The sequence below is a fragment of the Gavia stellata genome, chromosome 10 (assembly GCF_030936135.1).
Source record: "Gavia stellata isolate bGavSte3 chromosome 10, bGavSte3.hap2, whole genome shotgun sequence".
NCBI lineage: Eukaryota > Metazoa > Chordata > Aves > Gaviiformes > Gaviidae > Gavia > Gavia stellata.
Window position 1 is genome coordinate 4,699,481 of NC_082603.1, and position 19,390 is coordinate 4,718,870.

At 46.1% G+C, this 19,390-nt stretch overlaps 2 protein-coding genes across 2 annotated transcripts; one reads left to right on the forward strand and one right to left on the reverse strand.

The window, feature by feature from the left end:
• Positions 1 to 1,235: 1,235 nt before the first annotated feature.
• Positions 1,236 to 7,892, forward strand: CACYBP (calcyclin binding protein). Its single transcript, XM_059821861.1, has 6 exons — positions 1,236 to 1,287; positions 1,826 to 2,018; positions 2,717 to 2,813; positions 4,277 to 4,376; positions 5,650 to 5,744; positions 7,572 to 7,892. Exons 1-6 carry the CDS (start codon positions 1,267 to 1,269, stop codon positions 7,729 to 7,731), a joined length of 666 nt encoding a protein of 221 aa, XP_059677844.1. The 5' UTR covers positions 1,236 to 1,266; the 3' UTR covers positions 7,732 to 7,892.
• Positions 7,893 to 9,139: 1,247 nt separating this feature from the next.
• On the reverse strand, positions 9,140 to 12,340 carry MRPS14 (mitochondrial ribosomal protein S14). Its single transcript, XM_059821862.1, has 3 exons — positions 12,290 to 12,340; positions 11,693 to 11,851; positions 9,140 to 9,635 (listed from the first exon to the last, which is right to left on the reverse strand). The coding sequence occupies exons 1-3, from the start codon at positions 12,332 to 12,334 to the stop codon at positions 9,453 to 9,455; spliced, it is 387 nt and encodes a 128-aa protein (XP_059677845.1). The 5' UTR covers positions 12,335 to 12,340; the 3' UTR covers positions 9,140 to 9,452.
• Positions 12,341 to 19,390: the final 7,050 nt, after the last annotated feature.

Below are 19,390 nucleotides of genomic sequence, written 5' to 3' on the forward strand. Positions count from 1 at the left end.
ACTAGCCCAGCTTCAAATGCTATTCCTGAAGATGCACAGGCTGAAGGCCAGTGCTACGAAAATGAAACATAACTACAAAGTTAGTTATGCAGATCTTTCCTGACCCTTTCTCAACTGCAGATCTTGAAGCACCGGACCAGAGGGTTATAATAAACACGTCAGTACAACGTCTGTTAAAACTGCTTTGTGGAATGCAGACTTGAACATAAACCCTTGGTTTTGGGTTTTTTATGAATTTACCGTCATCCGATCTATTCTTCCCTCCATACCTCTACAAAAAAACCTTCTTTACAGATGAATTAATTCTTGGATGTCCACTTTAGAAGGGAAAAAAACCCCTAAGCCCATCAGCAGACCAGCTGGCATTCCTCGATTTGGTGAAATAGGTAACTGGCACCCTCTTTTAGAAAAACCTATTTTTTAAAAGCTGAAGGGCTGTATCCTGCCTGGGGTTCCTATAAAAGACACCTGGAGGCAAGCGCTGACTCTTCCACTTGCTTACTGACAGAAAGATTATCATCGCCTTTTTTAATTCCCTCTGGGACATGTTAACGCCCGACTGGGACCCGGGGTATGGAAACTCTGTTGTTGCTGTTCGGTACGCTGATTCAGCAACGGTGCTGAGGAGCACCTCGCTGTACTCCTTGGGCAACTGCCACCGAGGCTGCAGTACTCTGGGAGGTCATTTCAAACCTTCTCTAAGAGTGAACGACTGCGGCCGCACAGGAGACCCGCCCGCCCGGGCCCCGCCGCCGCTCGCCTCGGCCGCCGGCTGCCAGACGCGGTCGGGGACCGGAGAAAGCCCGCCCGGCGGCGGAGCCTGTCAGCCACCGCCTCCCCGCCCGCCCGCCCGCCTCAGCCGCCGCCGGGTCGCCGCTCCCCGGGCCCAGCGCGGGCGGGCCGAGCCCCCGCTCCCTCAGGCGGCAGTTACTGCCCGCTAACGGCCGCCGGGCCGCGCGCGCGGCCCCTGAGGGCCGTGCGGAGGCGGGAAGGGCGGTGGCCCCGCCCCTCGGCCTGGCAACGCGGCTGCCGACTGCGTGTCGCCATGGCAACGCCAGCGGGTGATCGGGGAGGGGGGGGCGGGGACCGGGCGACCTGTTCCGCTCGCCCAGCGGAATGGGCGGGGCTCGCGGCGCGCGTCCGGTGGCGGCGGCGGCATTGCGTCACTTCCGCGGCGCTCGCGCGGTGTGTGGGCGGGCCGGGAGGCCGGAAGGTTCCAGAGGGGCCGTGGGAGCCGCTGCCGCCGGGGGGGCTGCCGCACGCGACATGGCCGCAGCGCGCGAGGAGGTGAGGCGGCTCCGCCGCCCCCCCGGGTGGTCTGACGGGAACCGGGGGCGGACGCCGCTTCGCGTCGGCGGGACCGCGGGCCCGGGCCGGGGGGGCGCGGCCCGAGCTGGGCCGGGCGGGTTGTGTGGCCGGGGCGGGCGGGCGGGCGGCAGCCTTCAGCCTGAGCGTTTCCTGAGGGTGGAGGTGTGTGTCCGTCCCCGGGCGGCGCTGCGCGCCTTTAGCGTAAGCCAGAGGCTGTCGAGGCTGTGGGTGCTGGTTCCAGCTGCCGAACTTCTGTCGGTGCCTGTTGGTTTTGTAATTGATGAAAGCCTAAACCTTGACATACGCGCTGGTCCGGAAGTGAAAAGGTGAGCGGCCAGGGAGTGAGGAAGGGATGGCTTCATGCGTGTCGAGGGAAAGGAACCTGCTGGCTTGATAAACCTGAAACTGCTACGCCTGGGAAATGTGAAGGCGCCGTACCTGAAAGAGCTCAGCTGCGAACCTGGAGTAAAAAGAACTGTATCTAATATATACGTGTGGTCTTTTATTTTTGAACCAGTTACAGAAAGATTTGGAAGAGGTTAAAGAATTGCTTACGAAAGCCACGAGGAAGCGACTTCGTGATGTCCTGATGACAGAGAAACACAAGCTAGAGCTAGAAATCAAGAATCAGCCTCCACCGAGGCCAAAAGATGCGGCAGAGGAAGAAAAGTCGTTGCTGGGAGGGTACACAGTGAAAATAAACAATTACGGTAGGATTACTTTTCTGAACGCTTACTAGAGCTCTAGCATCTCTCTGAAGAGAAGGCAGGGTGGCATTAGTGTGAGTTACAGTTGCCACTTAGCATTCTAGAGCCTTCCTAAGTGTTTATTTCATATTGGAGACTCCACTTTAAAAGCTACTAGGTGCTTACTGTGCCGTCCCAGCTGTAGCGTGTATTAACTCTGTTTGCGTGATGTTACTGGTGGGATGCGTTAATGATCCCTGGTGTATCAACTAGTATTTTTCCATTGCCTAGTGCTTAGCAGGAATGAAAGAGTGAGCTTTGGCTTCTCTGCACGCCATGTAGGCAAAGGGAGAGGGAATTGCTCAAGATACTTGTCCTGTGGGGAGCAGGGGAAAAAGTGGGTCAAGGAAACCGCAGCAAAAGCAGACAGCTACCTCTGACTCCCCCAGCACAGACAGGGTTGCTCTCCTTTCAGCTGAGCTGATACGTGGTTTCTCTCAGAATTTGCAGGAACTAGGGAACAGTGCTGCTACATGTGAGGACCTCCTTTTGCTCTCAAGATATTCCTGAATAAGTCATGTCTTTCCCTTACCCCTCTGAACATTGTTTCAATAAGGCAGGGATCCTAGTCTTTGCTAGGGGACTTTGCGGAGGGAGTTGGAATGGAATGTGTGAAGTTTATGGAAGAAAGCTAGAACTTAACCTCTTTTTTTCACTTGCAGGTTGGGATCAATCAGATAAGTTTATTAAGATCTACATCTCTTTAAATGGAGTCCAGAAGCTTCCAGCTGAGAACGTGCAGGTGAATTTCACAGAGAGGTGAGTTCATCTTGTTGCACCACACCACAGGGGAGAGCATGGGTGAAGAACACTATTTGAAATGCAGCAATGCATTGAATTCTGTTCTGGATCAGCCCTTACTCCACACTCCCTTTTTTCTTTTTTTTTTGAACTTGAGCGGTGTTCGTTTTTAGTAGCACTTAGCACATGCCCTTAAGTATTGTTCTCCTTAGAGGGTATCAGGGTATTTTCATTTTACAAATGCTTGTCACACCTCATCATGCTTGACAGGATATGTAGTTGTTAGCTCTGTTTTTTGATGGCGATAGAAATGTACATTAAGTAAATCTGCCTTTCCAAGGTTGTAGGAGATCAGTGAGGTACAAAGAGATCCTGATCTGTTGTGAAGTCTGGACAGGTCCTTTTAAGTCCTCAGTATTAAATCCAAATGAAGATTTGAAAGCCCTGGGAAGAAAGTAATTCAAGTCTGTTGACAGGCTTTCCAAAGAATCACTAAGGTTGGAAAAGACCTGTAAGATCATCAAGTCCAACCATTACCAAAAAAAAAAACCAAACAAACCCACAAAAAACCACCACCACACAACCCACCCACACCACACAGCACCATGCCCATCAAGCCACGTCCCACAATGCCACATCCACATGCTCCTTGAATACCTCTAGGGAGGGTGACTCCACTACCTCCCTGGGCAGTCTATTCCACTGTGTTACCACTCTCTCAGTAAAGAACTTTTTCCTAATATCCAGTCTGAATCTCCCCTGGCGCAACTTGAGGCCATTTCCTCTAGTCCTGTCACTAGTCACTTGGGAGAAGAGACCAACACCCACCTCTCTGCAACCTCCCTTCAGGTAGTTGTAGAGAGCGATAAGGTCTCCCCTCAGCCTCCTCTTCTCCAGACTGAACAACCCCAGCTCCCTCAGCCGCTCCTCAAGACTTGTGCTCCAGACCCCTCACCAGCTTCGTTGCCCTTCTCTGGACGTGCTCCAGCACCTCAATGTCCTTCTTGTAGTGAGGGGCCCAAAACTGAACACAGTATTCGAGGTGCGGCCTCACCAGCGCCGAGTACAGGGGCACGATCACCTCCCTGCTCCTGCTGGCCACACTGTTTCTGATACAGGCCAGGATGCCGTTGGCCTTCTTGGCCACCTGGGCACACTGCTGGCTCACATTCAGCCGGCTGTCGACCAACACCCCCAGGTCCTTTTCTGCGGGGGAGCTTTCCAGCCACTCATCCCCAAGCCTGTAGCGTTGCATGGGGTTGTTGTGGCCAAAGTGTAGAACCTGGCACTTGGCCTTGTTGAACTTCATCCAGTTGGCCTCGGCCCATCGATCCAGCCTGTCCAGATCGCTCTGCAGAGCCTTCCTACCCTTGAATATGTCTGCTAAAGGGCTTTCAGACACTGTTTTTGGTGGCAAGGCACAATCGTCTAACAGTGATTGGAATATATGTGCCCTTCCTCCCTCCATTTTCTGGTTCCAGGTCATTTGATCTGCTAGTGAAGAATCTGAATGGGAAGAACTACACCATGACCTTCAACAACCTCCTGAAACCCATCTCTGTGGAAGGCAGCTCTAGAAAGGTCAGTGCACCTTGTCCGTTAGAGATACTTAGGTCCCTCTCAAAGTACCATGTTCGTTGCCTGGCTCTAGTTCAAGAGACTCGGTGCTAACCTTCGGTCCCTCTCCTCTGTCTGTGAAGTCTCTTCACTGTGAATGTGATTCTTATTTATCTGTAATTGTCATAACTGTGGAATTATTCTCTAGAAGCCATGGGCTTCTATTTCAAAAGGTCATGTCTGGATATTTTACGCTTGTTTTAATAGCTCTCCAACAGGATTTCAGAAATAATTAAGCAGAAAATCCCACTAAGCATCCATTTGCATCCTTGTGCTTTTAAATACCTCTGAAAAATTCCTTGCAATTTAAAGGTCTGAGCGACTTGTCAGCAGACCGAAATCTTGGGAGCTTAAATTGGCATAATACCCAAAGCAAAGTCTGAAACCTGCTCTGTCTTCCTAAGGGTGGGTTGCTCCAGAACTGAACAGTAATAACACTTGAAGTGCTGATGGCTGCGACTGGTGATAGTATCCATACTCTGCTATGCATAGCACCTTTCTGGGCTTAGGCATGTCTCAAATACTTTTTGTGCATTCTGCGCAGTTGCGCGCTGCGCTTAGTGACATCGGAGGTAAAGAAATGAAGGTTCCATTTGAAATTGCCCTAAAACTAGGACAGTGTAAAATTAAAAAAACTGCAATAAATGAGAGCGATGCTCTGGTGATTTTTAACACGGCGTAAAAGCGAGCAGCGGTCACGTACTTGCTAAGCTAAAGCTCCAGCAGACTCTTGTGTGCTGTGGCACGCAGGAGTTCTTTGCGAAATTTAGGTCAGGGTTGCAGTTAAACAGGCTTTGCTTGTAACTTGAAAACATATTGCAAGATTAAGCAATGCCCTAACACTAGTTTCTTATCCTTGGAGAAATAAATTGGGAGAGCCTCTACCTGAACTTGCTATAGCCACCCTTTACCCGACAGTCCTGGGTACTTTTAGCATCCTGAGAATCACTGAATGGGGTTTCTGCAGCACTGTATGTTCTTCTGTATTGGTACTATAGTTCTCTACTAGTGTTATATTAATCACGCCATTTAAATTGTCCACAATGAGATTAATACTTTGTACCCCGAAGCTGAGTACATACTACAATTTCTATCTGCTACGTAAGAATCAATAGCTGAGATAAACCTCTTTCTATGCTCGTGCATTTATGTTATAAGCTAATCTTATTCCCTGTGGTTGTGACTAGCATCCCTTTATGAAGTGTTCTGAATTCATGTCTTGCTGTTCTCCATACAGATAAAGACAGACATGGTCCTTGTGATGTGTAGGAAGAAGCGGGAGGAAAAATGGGAATGTCTCACTCAAGTGGAAAAAGAAAGCAAAGAGAAAGAGTAAGTGTCTCTTCAACCCTCCATCTCGTTTTCCATTTCTTGTTCACCAAATGGCTTTAGGACTGCCAGGGAGCAGCTCTGCTGACCGGGCAGTCAGACTGTGAGAATCGCTGTTCTGGGGGACAAGCCCTTAAGGTGTTTGAGAACTGTTAGATTGGGATTTTTTTTTTTGGGTACTAGTAGGACTGCCAGTGGAAGAGCTACACTTTGAGTAGTTCTTTGCCACTCTTCTACTGCTTTACTGCTAATGATGAAGGCTGCATCATAGGAAATATGATAGATAAGACCTGCAGTGAGAGTGGTAAAGGTAATCAACCAATTAAAGATTCATTTATATTTTGATGGCTGCGTTCATTGCAAAAACTGCTGCAGTGAGGTTGACTTTTCTAGGTTAAGTGTATATTGTATAGAAATACATATATATTCCCTGCAGCTATGCTGGTCGAAATAATTACTATTTTGTCACCTGTGTGTGAAGTGCCTGCACAAAAATCCCAGCGTCCTTTTGGCAAAACAGGTCTTTGCTTACCTAGATCATTATGCAAAGTCTTAAGCTAATTTGTATCGCTTCCAGTGCTTGGGAGCAATCCTACAAGCAGTTTAGACACTGGATATATAAAGGTCGTAAATTACAGGAAACACCTGGGGACAAGAGATGTTTTTATGTAACGTATATGATTTTATATTATTGTTCAATACACACAGAGTTCTTATCCAGAAGAGAATGTGTATACCTACCTTGAAGCACGGAAACACTCACTTTTGAGAAAGTCATGCCTGCCAACAGCTGTTCACTTTGTGTATGTTTATAGGATGATTTGATTAGTCCTACCTAACTGTACCTGAACTTACTACCTTCCCCCCTCAAATGGCATCACTGGAGATTAAGAGAAGGCGACTCGGCTACTAATGCAGGTTGCTGGAGAGACAGAGTCATTTTGTTAAGCCTGTACCTTGTGCAGAGAAGTCCTGCGCGCTGCCCAGCCTGTCGCGATTAGCGTTGCCGCCTTATTCCAGGTGTTGAGGATTTACAGTATGGCAAACGAGTGGTTTCAGAAATGCACCTCCCAGCTTCTGAGAGCTCAGCTCTGAGACTGGCGGTTAGCCCCGTGCTGGGGGAACTCGCTCCCTCTGCCGATCTGTTTTGATCTGCATGTTTTTCAGATAGCTTGCAGCTGCACTAGTAAATACTGAGAGGATTTTAGAAAACAGGATGGAGAGAGGCAATTTTGCCAGAGAGGGCATTATGTACAGTCTGGTAATAGGGGGCACGTCATACCCAGGTGCTTACCACATGGGTGGCACGGTTTGTCAGCTGGCTTCTTAAGTTGAGAAAATGGCTTTGAAATGCAAGGTGTTAAAAACGAGTCAGTTAACCTCTGGAGATAATCTGAAGAACGGGAAGCAGAAAGTGCCTTTTGGGTTGTGAATGTGGTCACTTCAAAGAGCTCAGTGTGGTCACTTTTTCTATTTTTATTCACTTGTCACGTAACAGCTCAGACATTGGTGCTTTCTGTGTGTGTTATATTTCACTCCTGCCTCCTAAAATTAATTTTGTGTGGTGCTTCCAGGGTCATGTTTACTGCAAAATGCTTCCCATCATCCTTAGTGGGAGAGCTCTAGGTATACTATTCAACTTGCACTTAGTTTAAGGGTACTCTTGAGGATTCTCCCTACTTGGAAGCTGACTGAGACTCTTGGGCTCTAAAGGCTTTGCCAAAGTGAAATCCTCACTGTTACCCAGATGTTTCAAACAAATATTAGTGTTTAATTTTTTGCACAGAATTGTTAGATATACTGATCTTCTTGTATGTATCCATCTTGCAGGAAGGCTGCCTATGACACCTCAGATCCTAGCGAAGGGCTTATGAACCTTTTAAAGAAGATGTATGCAGAAGGGGATGATGAAATGAAGCGCACCATCAACAAGGCCTGGGTTGAAAGCAGGGAAAAGCAGTCCAAAGGGGACATACCAATGGATATTTGAAAGTACTTTAAGGGCCCCCTTAATACTGATCTTCCATGTGAGACATGCTGTGCTGCAAAGATCATTGTTTACACAACCTTCTTCCAAACAGAGACAGTCATTTTCCATTTCAAGTTGGAGAAAATATTTAAATAAAATAGCTTATAAAGCATTTCCTTCAGTCAAGTTGTTCACCATTTGCTGAAGAGTGGAGTGTAGGTATATCCTTACCCCTCCTTGAAAAAGCATCTCAGATTGAGTGGAGTGTGTTGTGAAACTGAGAACAGAATGTAAAAGAAAAGGGATCCTAAACTGGGATGGGCCTCTGCTACAAGTGACAGCTGTACCCGTCTGGTTGCTGGAGTTAATGTCATGCTCGCTACACGGGGTGCAGTTTTTTGATTAGATGTGGGAAAGTACGTTGAACTGTAAAGCATGTCACAAAGGGAGAAATGCTGAAGAAAGTAGAATCACTATCTCAAGCACTTGCTAGTTGAGCAGAAACAATATGGTGTTAATCTTGTGGTATTAAAATTTAATGATTACTCTCAAAAATTAATTACTGGCTGTTTAACCAGTTTAATTTTGAAAACGAAAGCAGCTCTTCAGCACCTGCACTGTGTCCTCCTTGGGGTGTCTTTGAGGTGCCCTCACTTACCGGAGAGCAGTGAGGTGCTGATGCTGGACAGAGTTCGCCCTGGCTCTAGCAGTGTATGACGAAAAGAGAGACAAGCCCCACTCTCTCCTATCAACTTTCAAAGGTTTTAAGGTAACAGCAGGAGGTATATTGAGCTAGCTTACACTCCAAACATTGACTCAGCTGGGGGCGATGGGCTGCTGTCAGTTTGCTGTCTGAGTGCCTTCCATCTGGTGGCAATGCCGTTTTACTTGGCCTGTTTGTTGCAGCCTCTCAGCCCCACAGCTAGGGAGCGGGACAGAGTAGCCATTTCCCCTTCATTGCCCTGCTCTGAAGAAGAGTACAGGGCAGACGTGAGCTTAGCAGCCGGCTTGTCGCTATTGTTGTTTCCTTCCTGCTTCCTTGTGTCTCTCCCAAGGGCGGATTTGTTTGATGTTACCTGATGGATTAAGGAAGCCATTACTCTCCTGTTATGGTCTGGACTAGGACTTAATTGCTACCTTCTTCTTAAAGCACTGGACCAAGCACTGCACTACAAGCAGGAGATAAATTCTAGCACGTTGTAGTTTCTAACAGGTCCTTCATCCACTTTGTCTGCTTGTTAATATACGTATATTAAGTTTGCATAGGAAAAGTATCTAAACTTGAGGCCATGTTTTATTTTCAGTTTGTGCTCATCCTTGTTCATGGCAGAATACTACTTTGCCCTGTTGTATAATTTCATTTATGCTTTTACCCAAATTACCATAGTGAACTTACCATATGGTGGCAAAAAAATTGCTTAAACGAGCCTTGTGCTGTATGTCTTTATTTCTGGCAAGCTTCAGCTTAGTTCTGCAATGATCACGTATTGATTTCTGCCCCCACCCCCATATAAAATTGCCTCTCATAGAGACCAGCTTAGTGCAGTTATGCTGCTTCTTAAGTTAGCTGATACCAATCGCAATCCAGTAAGAGAGTTTAATGAATCACCACAGCTTCGCATCCTTCCCTTACTAATTTGATATTGATGCTGGACTCTTAGGACAGTCTCGCTTTAATTACTCGAACACACAAACTGAGCCTGTTTTGTGTTTTCTGCCTGAATGTATAGCCGTGCAGTGATCTACCACATAGCCCTCTGTATCCCAGACATCTGAGCATGATCAGCAAAATGGCGGAAAACGATTCTGCTGAGCCTCCAACGCCGCTTCACCCCCCGAGGGCGGGATGTCAGGACACACCTATTTCGGATCCTCACAGGGCAGCTGTCCCGGGGCAAGTTGGCAATCTCTTTATCAGCCACTTCCTAAAACAGAAGACCACAGCATAGAGTTTATCTGTGTGACCCAGGATTTTGAGGGGGCTTATTGCCAGACCTCAAAATCTAGCTGTAGAGTAGGTACCACCACAAGCTTCTCTACCACCTCATGAGTACGCTTTGTTATTTGATAGGGAACTTGCGCCCGTCTTCCTCACTTGACCCTTTCTTTCTGAGTTCTGGGCATCCTAACAGTGAATGTAAAATGATCCACATGGAGACCCCAAAGTTAACCTTATTATACAGACTGAACAACCTCATGCCAGTAACTACTGTTAGTCAAAATCTGCTTAGCTTTGTCCATGTTGCAGGGTGGGCTAGTCCTTTAAGATGAGCTGAACTTAAATACGTGTTCCTTGTTAACAGCCTTCCCAAATATGCTTTGCTGTCAGTAAAAGGAATCTCATATAGGATATGTTGGAAGGAGCTACAGGCAGAGGACAAGTCAAAGTGTCTCTGTTCTAATGAGAAGGCTTAAGGAAAGGTCTTCCCATGTACAAGAGAGCTCAGCAGTTCTCAGGAAGCACCAGGTAGCAGCAAATGGAATTTCAGAACAAGAAGTGAGCTCAGCAGGGAAACACAACCTAAAGGAAGTTGCTTGAGGCTAGGTAAGTGTCCCTAACTGCAGCATTCTTAACATATTTATTTTCTAAAGGACAGAAGGGCTCAAAAGAATCCTGTGTTCAGTCATGGTAGGAAGTCACAGTTGGAGGTAAAAGGAAGGTCTGAGGCTGGACTACAAAAACTCCCATTATGTTGCAGGAGTGCTGAAAAGCAATAGCGTAAGGCTATCTTCTAAAGGGATGTTTGCCTTCAAAGGAAGAAGGCATCCAGACAGCAGCAATGTGACTTTGAACTTCAGTAAAAGCAAGGTCAGTAGGACTTCCTTGTCTTCAGAACGTATTTCAGTTACTGGTTTTGTCCAGTTGTGCCTCTTATTTGTGTATATAGCTGTATATATACAATCTATCTAGAACAGCTAAACACTTGCAGATTTTTTTGGCCTATTTAATTCCTGTGACTTTATTCAGAAAGCAGCTGATATTTTCAGAGAAGACTTGCAGCTTAATTTTTAAGATTTTCATTTTGGAGCCCAAATAACATTTTGTAGTGGAGGAAAAAGTTACTTTCCTGGAGTCTTTTTCTTCAATCTAACCGCTGCTATGACTTTGTGACTTCAAAAAGTGACAAAAGCAGCTGAGGACATACCAAAAGCAAAGTCAGTTGCAATTAATTTTTTTTCCCCTGTAAGGACATCCAATGCAGACTAGACTTTCCAAGATAATGGTAAAGTCAATACATAAAACCAGATTCATACACTTTCTCTCCCAGAATGCTTAAGGGTGAAAGGATGTCCCCACAACAAGGCATGGCCAGATCAAATACGTACAGGACTATTGTAAGAATATTTCTGATACTTGCACATGTTTTCAACGCTTAGTAAGGAAGGCTGAGAGCAGGGCAGCGAGCATGTGCATTTTTAAGATCAGATCTAACACCCAGGTCTGATGCAGCTTTTACATGCTTGTCGCTCAGGCAAGGAGTAAAATATTTGTAATTGAACAAATGGGTGGGTTTGGCTGGATCAGGCTTCCAGGTTTTTAAATAGGCAAAAAAATCTGAAGTTTATTTAGGGAACTATAAAAGTATATAATATCCCATATTATAGGAATGTAAGGAATACATATGTTAGTGACAGCTGTGAGGGGAAAAATGAGACTTCATTGTATGCGGTGTTACAGATACTGCTTACCCGAGAAGCACTGGTTTAAAAAAACCAAAACACCAAACGACCTCTAGTCAGGAGAATACACTGTTGTTGTAAACACCCCCAAAGGGCAGAGGCTCTGAAGATCACTGGGCACTAGCAATAGCTATGCAATATGGCGTGATTCCGTGCTCGTGAGGTAGGGAAACGCAAGTGTTCGTGACCTGGCTCGGCTCTGTAAAGCAGCCGCTGCGGCCCAGCGCGTGTCACAGCAGCAGGAGCCACGGGCGGGCTCGTGCCCTGCCCCGGCCACAGCTGCGGGGCGGCTGCCCGGTACCTGCAGCTCCTTGGGCAGGATGGTGTTCTTTCGGATGGCGTTGATCCGCAGCCTCTCGTCCGCGTACTCGTAGGCCAGTTTCCGTCTCTTGACATCCCGCAGCATCCTCCAGTCCACGTAGTAGCTCCGCACTTGCCTTGTGCATGGTGAGGGGAGAACCTAGTGACAAATATTAAGTTTATAATACCCGCCCGTCGCACGTACGGTTTGCCCAATTCAAGTATGAGTTATTCCTGTAAACATTTCTGTCAGGCTTTTTCAAATCACTCCCTGGCAGTGCAGCTCCTGCCCAAGACATACCGTGTGGGATCCACTTCAGTTCACAAAAGCCAGCGGGGAATTTACGCTACCGGAGGCGCAAACACCCCGACGTTACACCCACACCCGCGTTACTCCCGCCGCCGGCGGGCCCCGCGGCTCCAGCGAGGCCTGGGCTGACGCGGGGCCGAGCCCGCGGCCGGCCGCCGCTTCCCCCAGCGGCCTGGCAAGCCCCGCGGCCCCCCCACCCCGCGCCGCTCCCCGGCGCCTCGGCCGGGCGGGACGCGGCCCCGAAGGGGAACAGGGGAGGGAGGGAGGGGGGGAGGGAGCCGGGCTGACCTGCCGAGCGGCCCGCAGCGCCCAGCCCAGCGCGGAGGCCGCCATCTTCTCGCTGCGCAGCGGCGGGGCCGCGCATGCGCATGGGGCTGGCGGGAGGCGGCTGCCGGCGGTGCGGGTGCGAGCGGCGGGCGGGCCTCGGCTCTCCGCCTCCGTCCTTCTGCGGTGAAACTCTATTTCCAGTGCCTTTGCGGGCGGAAAACAGAGGAGAACCTAAACCCCTTTAGCGGGGCTTTGCTGTATATCCCGGTGCTGATGTCCTCGCTGGCACCTCCGTCATTGGAGGGAGCTGGCACCTTCCACAGGAGCCTCAGGATCCGACCAAACGGGTCCCAGGTTGGAGAGAAAAGGCTGTAAAAATGACAGGGAAAAGAGTCCCACCGGGAAAACATCATGCCGAGACATCACACCGCCTGGTGGGGTCCCTGCCCAGAAACGGTGTGTTTGTGCTGTACGGCTGTCGTGGCTGTGCATTGGGTTACCCCCTCCCGGGTGTGCTTTCACCTTTGTTTCTGAGGAGTTTCTTTGTCCGCTTGCTTATCGCCTTAGGACTCTGCCTAAACTTATATCGGCGTTTTGCATTTTTTTTCCAGCTCGTGAATTTTGGGTAAGTTACAGCGTTTTACAGACAAAATCGAATAATCGTAACCCTGAACAATAAAAAAATATATGGGATATTCTGCTTCTGTCCTTCTTAACCGCCCTATTATTTCATGAGAGAAACTGCCCTGTTCTACCGACTGAGACTTCACTCAGGCAGTGTTTAAAATGAGTCTATGTCCTGATTTTAGGGAGAACATCCATTAAGTTTTTGATGTTGAATTAAGAATTTTGATTAATTTTTCCATTCACAGAATGACAGGTTGGAGGGGACCTCTGGAGATCACCCAGTCCAACCCCCCCACCAGAGCAGGCTCACCCAGAGCAGATTGCACAGGAATGCGTCCAGACGAGTTTGGAATATCTCCAGAGAAGGAGACCCCACAACCTCTCTGGGCAGCTTGTTCCAGCACTCTGCCACCCTCAAGGTAAAGAAGTTCCTCCTCGTGTTTAGGTGGAACTTCCTATGATCATATCAGCTTGGTAGCTACGTTCAAAACGTCACGCAAGAGGCTGGATTCTCTCTCAGTTTGTCATGCTGCTTTTCGTCTGCGTGCCAGGCATTTTACTTAGATGCCTGGTGCATTACACCAGTCCTGAAGTACGTAGGTATAATCTGGAAGAAGTGGCCAGATTGGTAGGCTAACGTTGTCACATTTTATTATCCATGCTGCAGTCAGCAGCAACAGCTTCCACAATAACTCACCCACCTAGGCTGATGGTGCAGGCGATGGTGATCAGTGGAAAGAGGCCATTTTTGGTGCTGATGAAGTGGTTAATTCACCACAGCCTGTTACGTTTCTGGCTGCCTTGCTAACCCAGGTGTTAACTACCTTGAAGGTTTTTGTCCTGTGGATGTGCCAAGCTGAAACCACTAATACTTGTTACACAGAGTATTAAACTGGTGTAGAGGGATATCTATTTTCACCTTGCCTTAGATGGGTCTTATGAGCTACAGAGAGGCGAGAGGCTTGTTGCTTGGCCTTGTTTCCCATCTCTCTGTGCTCCCTTCGTACTCTGAGAAGCCGAAAGGCTGCTCTTAAACGTGCGTGAGGGTCTGTATATGGAGGGAAACTGCAGCCACAGAAAGGGCTCAGCCTGCGGGCTGCAACTCTTCTGTGAGCATCCAGGTCAAAACTCAGGCTGTTTGTGACTGTTTCTCAGCGATGTGGTGTCTTGATGCATGACTGGCTTGGAAGTAGGTTTCTGGTGTTTGCAGGGAAATAATTTCAAGGTTTGTTCCCTAATGTTATTGTCTATAACTTGCTATTTTTTCAGCTTTCCAGCTGGTAAAAGCCATCTGTAGAATATCAGCAGAGCAAATAAAGTAGGGAGCCGGATGTGATCAAAGCGGATTTGGATGTTAGAGCATGCATTCGTTTCTACAATATTTTGTTCTATTTCCCTTTGGTCTCTCTGTGTTTGTTAGATAGTCCAGATGAGTGAGGAACAAGTGAGTGTGGGAAGAAGAACTATTTCTTCAGCCAGGGCTGCATCCCTCCCTTGCTCGATAGCATCACCTGTGTAATAGGCACTTTCCCAGCTGTGGAGGTGGGACCATGTGTGTTGCCTTGCAGCACTATCTTTCCCTTTCTTTAACAGGATTGCCCAGGACAGAGTGTTTGGTACTTACAGCCTTACAAAAATACAAACTAAGTGAGAAAGTATGGAGCGCCGGTGCGAGTTAGTGGTGTTTGCAGTCTTCAGTGGGGTAAGCACGCTGTATTTGACTTCACTTGATGCATGTTGAGAACCCTTAGGCTGCTGCCGTCTTCAGCTCCCTCAGTGCAGCTTCTGGTTGCAGTAAAGCAAAGCAACTGGTCAGAATCTGAGACGGTTTGTTGGCTAGAAACTGGGCTCAATAATGCACATGATCAAAATAATCATGTGGGTACCTTAACAATGTCTAGAACACATAATTTGCTTTCTTTTAAGTTTTTGAGGTGTCTTTTTTTGAAGTACTGTGCTGGATAAGTGCAGTGTTGTGTTTAACTACTGCTGTTTTTAAAAGGTGTTTTAGTTTTATTTTCTGTGTTACTCCACCTGAATTTCACATCATTAATACTACAAACATGCTTGTCAATACCTGGGTCTCGGTGATAATTCTGGGATGGTCGCTGCCAGATTTACGGGGCTGGAAAGGCTTTCTGGCTTTTGACTAGAAGCAGAGCATAAAACAAATAGGAAATGGTTCTTTCTGCTGGCATGCAAGACTGATACTGAGTGGGGGAATCGCTCCCAAACCCAGTGTGCTCCTTAGGTGGTTTGTGGGAGGGAAACACCCCGAGGCCTCTATTGGTTCCTTTCATCTGTTCCATGGGGACTTAAATTCACTGCAGGGACTGCTGCTGGTTTGCAGCTGGAGTGGGAAGAGGAGAGGATTTGGTGACCTTTCAGTTTTCTCAAATTACCTTTGCAAGTGGTGGCTGCATCAGAAGGGCTCTGACCCAGACAGCTGCAAGTACTTGAAAGGTAAGAGAAAAGTATTTTTATTTCCTTTGAGATTCCTGTTGTTTGTTCTGGATGAAAAACCCAGCAAGTTTTTCTCTGACTTCCTATAGGAGATGCCCTCCAAGGCTTTGAAAGCCTTACACAAACATAAATAATTCTGTATTATGGGCATGTATTATTATTGCAAAATGTATAGTAGTATTTAATGTCACTCTGTTTTGAAGGGCTTAAGCTTTCCCAGGTTGTCTTCTCCAACCATATCAAACCACATATCTGCTAAAGTAAATGGGAGTTTTGCCTTTGGCTTTAATGGAGCTAGGGTTTAATCTAGAAGGTAATTATTATAGAATGCTTGTTCCTAGTGATTTCCATTTTAGGCTCTGATTTCTGTGTGACAGGAGGTGTTTTAAAAGCCCTTCTTTTTGTCATGAGATCATACTGGGATTTGATCACACATCTTCTAAGTGAAACAAACGCTTTAAGTAACTTTTCGATATTTTCTCATTCAAAAGCTGTTCCTATGCCTTCTAGTGTACTTTTTCACAGTCTCAGTGGTGGAAGCCAGTAGAAGTTCTTTATCACGTAAAATGAAATATATCACTATTTCCACAGTAAAAGTACTTTATTGATTATACTATTTATAATAAAAAATGTCATTCATTGGATAAATAAAACTGATCAAATACAGGAGTTAGAAAATTTTTGAGCTGTACAGGCAACAGAACAAAGGTTTACTTTGGGAAAGACTGACTTAAAGTGGCAGCTAATGATTTAACAGAAGGGAGCTAGGTCATTTGTTACAAAATGCATATTTATACCAACTAGCAAATGTGGAAATACTATTAAGCCTCTCTGCGCTTTCTAATGAGTATGTAGGATTTTGGAAGCAATCTCTCATTCACGTATGAACAGTTAATACACCTTGCTTATCAGACAATGCAGAAGATTTAGCATGAAAGAAAAGGTAAATATAAGGATGAATCCAGAAGCGCAGTATCTACTTGGCTGATTATAGTTCTGTTTTTATATCCATTATTTAAAATCATCCCGAACTTCTGTAGCGTTAGGCAAAGTTCATTCAGTCTGAAAGTAAAAAAAGGTAGATACTTGCAAAAGAAACAATCTTGCTAAATTAATGGTTGCATTTTTTTGTTGGCAGTCATTGGTTGCATTAATTGCATAAAGATTGCATAATATTGAAAACAGAATGCTGGCTAGCTTATTACAGGAGTTGCCTCGAATTACTTCTATGACCAATACCAGAGAAAAGGAAGTCTGATGCAGAGCTTTCTAAAGCAGATGAGGTCTGGAACAGTGGAATAGTTTCACCGCAGAAAATAAAGACAAATAATCCAATTGGTTAAACTAAATTATACTTATGGAAAGTCTGTAAAATTAGCTTGTCTCAGCGGAATGCTTCCTGGAGAAAAATACGTAAAGCAGAAGGAAAATAGGCTAGACTTCTTAGCAACTGAGCAGTAGTATCATAATTTTGTGCGTGTTTTGACCCTCCCTTCATTTTGGTCAGACTGCTAACAAATAATAGTAGCCCCTGTGACTGAGTTCTGTTCGTTGGTGTTACTGACTTCTGTCATTCTTTATTGCTAAAAGTGTTGCAACGTGTAAGAAGCGCAACTGTATTTCAGCTTACTCAGAGATGAGCTGGTTTATCAACTTCTGTGCTGCTACATCTTCTTCAGTATCTAAGAACACAGCTCTGCCACGTGCCTCTGCAGATGCATTTGGTTCTCTCAGCAGGCTGCTGCTACGCCCTCCCCTGCTCCCACATTGCCATCTCCATGCTTTGAACAGTATGGCATTCTACAGACAACATCCATCTGAGGGCAGAATGCATGATAAATATCCATCACTGGTAGTGCTTGTGTCTCCTGAGCCTAAATGCTACCTCCCTAGTCTTGGTCAGGCAGGTCTTTTGCTGCTGCTCTTGAGTTATTCAAGTAAGTGATGGCTGTTTGGGTATTGGCAGCACTTCTGTGAACTTGCTGAGGACTTCCTGACATGTCTTCTAATATTTGTTATTCCTCTTGTGTTCCTCAAGAAAGCCCCTGACTTTAGGATGGTTAAACATGCCAATCTTCTAACTTGGCAGTTAAGAAACTGCCAGCTCTCATGTCTCTAGTACTGTGGTACAACTTGGTGGCTTCTGTCTAGCCCTAGCTTGCAAAGTGCTGTGCTCAAAAAATTATGCAACCTACTGTCCCTTGGTACTTAGAAAGCTCAGCTCACGGCTCCTTTCACTGCACCTCCTTTTTTTTCTGGCTATTTTTCTTCAGCTTTAAGGTGTGTTGCTTCTCGTGTTGCATTGTGTAACTTTTTCTGCTTGGATATGTGCATATTCCACTCTGCCCCACTTCTCTGTCTTTGATTTTATAACTTTCTCTCTCCCTCTTCTGCAACCCTGGAGCTGTCCTAGACCTGCATTTCCTATTTCCTGTGATTACGAGTCCTCGTTTCTCTCCTCAATCCCATCTCCGCATTGCCTGCATGGCACCCCACTAAGTATCTACATCCATGTTTTTATCAGCTCTTGCCTTGATAGAAGCAGCTTCAAGTCACACATCTCCTATGGCTGACTGGGTGCTAGCACAAGATAATACTGCAAAGGCCTAGATCCCAGATCTTCAAGCACTGACCTGTAGGATGGAAAAAGACTTAGAGTTAGATCATCGGAGTCTTTCACATAAATACTGTAGGTTCTGTCCAGCTTTGATCGTCCCGTGCTTTCCTCTGCGAAGGTTGAAAAGATGTGAGCAGGGCTTCTTCCATCCCTTTCCTTAGGAGAATATTCTTTGCCTAGTAGGTCTGACTGTTAGGCATTCTTTCCTAAATTAGTCATTTCCCCAATCTGCTATTATTGCCAGCTATATGTTATGACGTGATATTCTCCACAAAGAATCAGTTAAACCCACTCTTTTTTAACAGCAGGGGGAAATCTCTTTATTACATGATGAGGAAGCCAAAAAAGCTGTCCTCCTCTTTCATTATGCTTGACAGAAATGCTTATGTTCGGGGGTTTTTCCTCCTGAATGATCTCCAGGCCCAGGAAAATCTGAGATCAATTTGTGGTTCCCATGAAGCTCCAATTAGTAATGACATCATGTTACAACAGAATGCTATTCAGCACTTGGTGCTGAGAGAAGGGATTTTATGTGTGTGGTTTGGGGACCTCATCTCCAGGGGATTGGAAGTAAACCCCATGAAACAAAGCTTTTTGGGGTTTCCTGCAGTGGACTATGGTGTCAATCTGTAGAATTTAGACATTTGTTTAGAGCTTTGAAGCAATCTCTTATGACTTGATTTGTTTCAGAAGGCTGCACAGCAGAAAAAGAAAGGTATAGTTAGTTTCTGTGGCCCTTTTGAGGGAGAGGAGTCTTAGGAAACAGAAGAGCAGCTGGGTCTGGGTGGGAAAGCTGCATCTTTGGTCACAAACAGGTATCTGCAAAATCTCAGGAGACAGAGAGAGGGAAGAAGTCCTGCCTCCACAGAGCAACATATCCCCCCCAACTTTTTCTTTTACTGCAAGTTAAATGTAGTAGATGAGTGCTGAATGGATGAAAAAAAAAATAATAAAACCCCAAACAAATTACTGCTTGGGAATGAGCAATAGAGATAACTCCCTTCTTTTATTTAATTCATATGAGATAAAGAATTGTAGACTGAATCTTGAAATCCGTGCCCTATTTTGCTTGATGTCAGTGATGATTTTGCTTGGAGAGATGAGCTTGAGTGATTTATCATATAGGTATAAGAATGTATAATATGTATTACCAATGGTGGTGTGGTTTGGTTTTGTTTTTTAGTAACCAAAGCCTCATGTTTCTGAGCATGAAGGACACTTTCCTGCAGCTGTGCTGCCAATGGTAGGGCATGAATTTAATGGTAGGAATAATTGCAAAGTTTTGGGAGACATTTAGAATGTATAACATTGTTTCACAGAAACAGTTAATTTTTATTATAACCCAGGACCGTATGACTTTCAGATATGTGATTATAATGGAAATAGTAGAGGAGCCAAAAACTTAGTGTGATTCT

Excerpts from the sequence above, each read along its gene's own strand:
- CACYBP (XM_059821861.1), top strand. The coding sequence starts at position 1,267 with ATGGCCGCAGCGCGCGAGGAG. Across the intron at positions 2,019-2,716 it reads AGTGAAAATAAACAATTACG|GTTGGGATCAATCAGATAAG; the intron begins GTAGGATTACTT and ends TTTCACTTGCAG. Across the intron at positions 4,377-5,649 it reads TGGAAGGCAGCTCTAGAAAG|ATAAAGACAGACATGGTCCT; the intron begins GTCAGTGCACCT and ends TTCTCCATACAG.
- MRPS14 (XM_059821862.1), bottom strand. The coding sequence starts at position 12,334 with ATGGCGGCCTCCGCGCTGGGCTGGGCGCTGCGGGCCGCTCGGCAG. Across the intron at positions 11,852-12,289 it reads CGCTGCGGGCCGCTCGGCAG|GTTCTCCCCTCACCATGCAC; the intron begins GTCAGCCCGGCT and ends ATTTGTCACTAG. Across the intron at positions 9,636-11,692 it reads TCCTGCCCAAGGAGCTGCAG|GAAGTGGCTGATAAAGAGAT; the intron begins GTACCGGGCAGC and ends CTTCTGTTTTAG.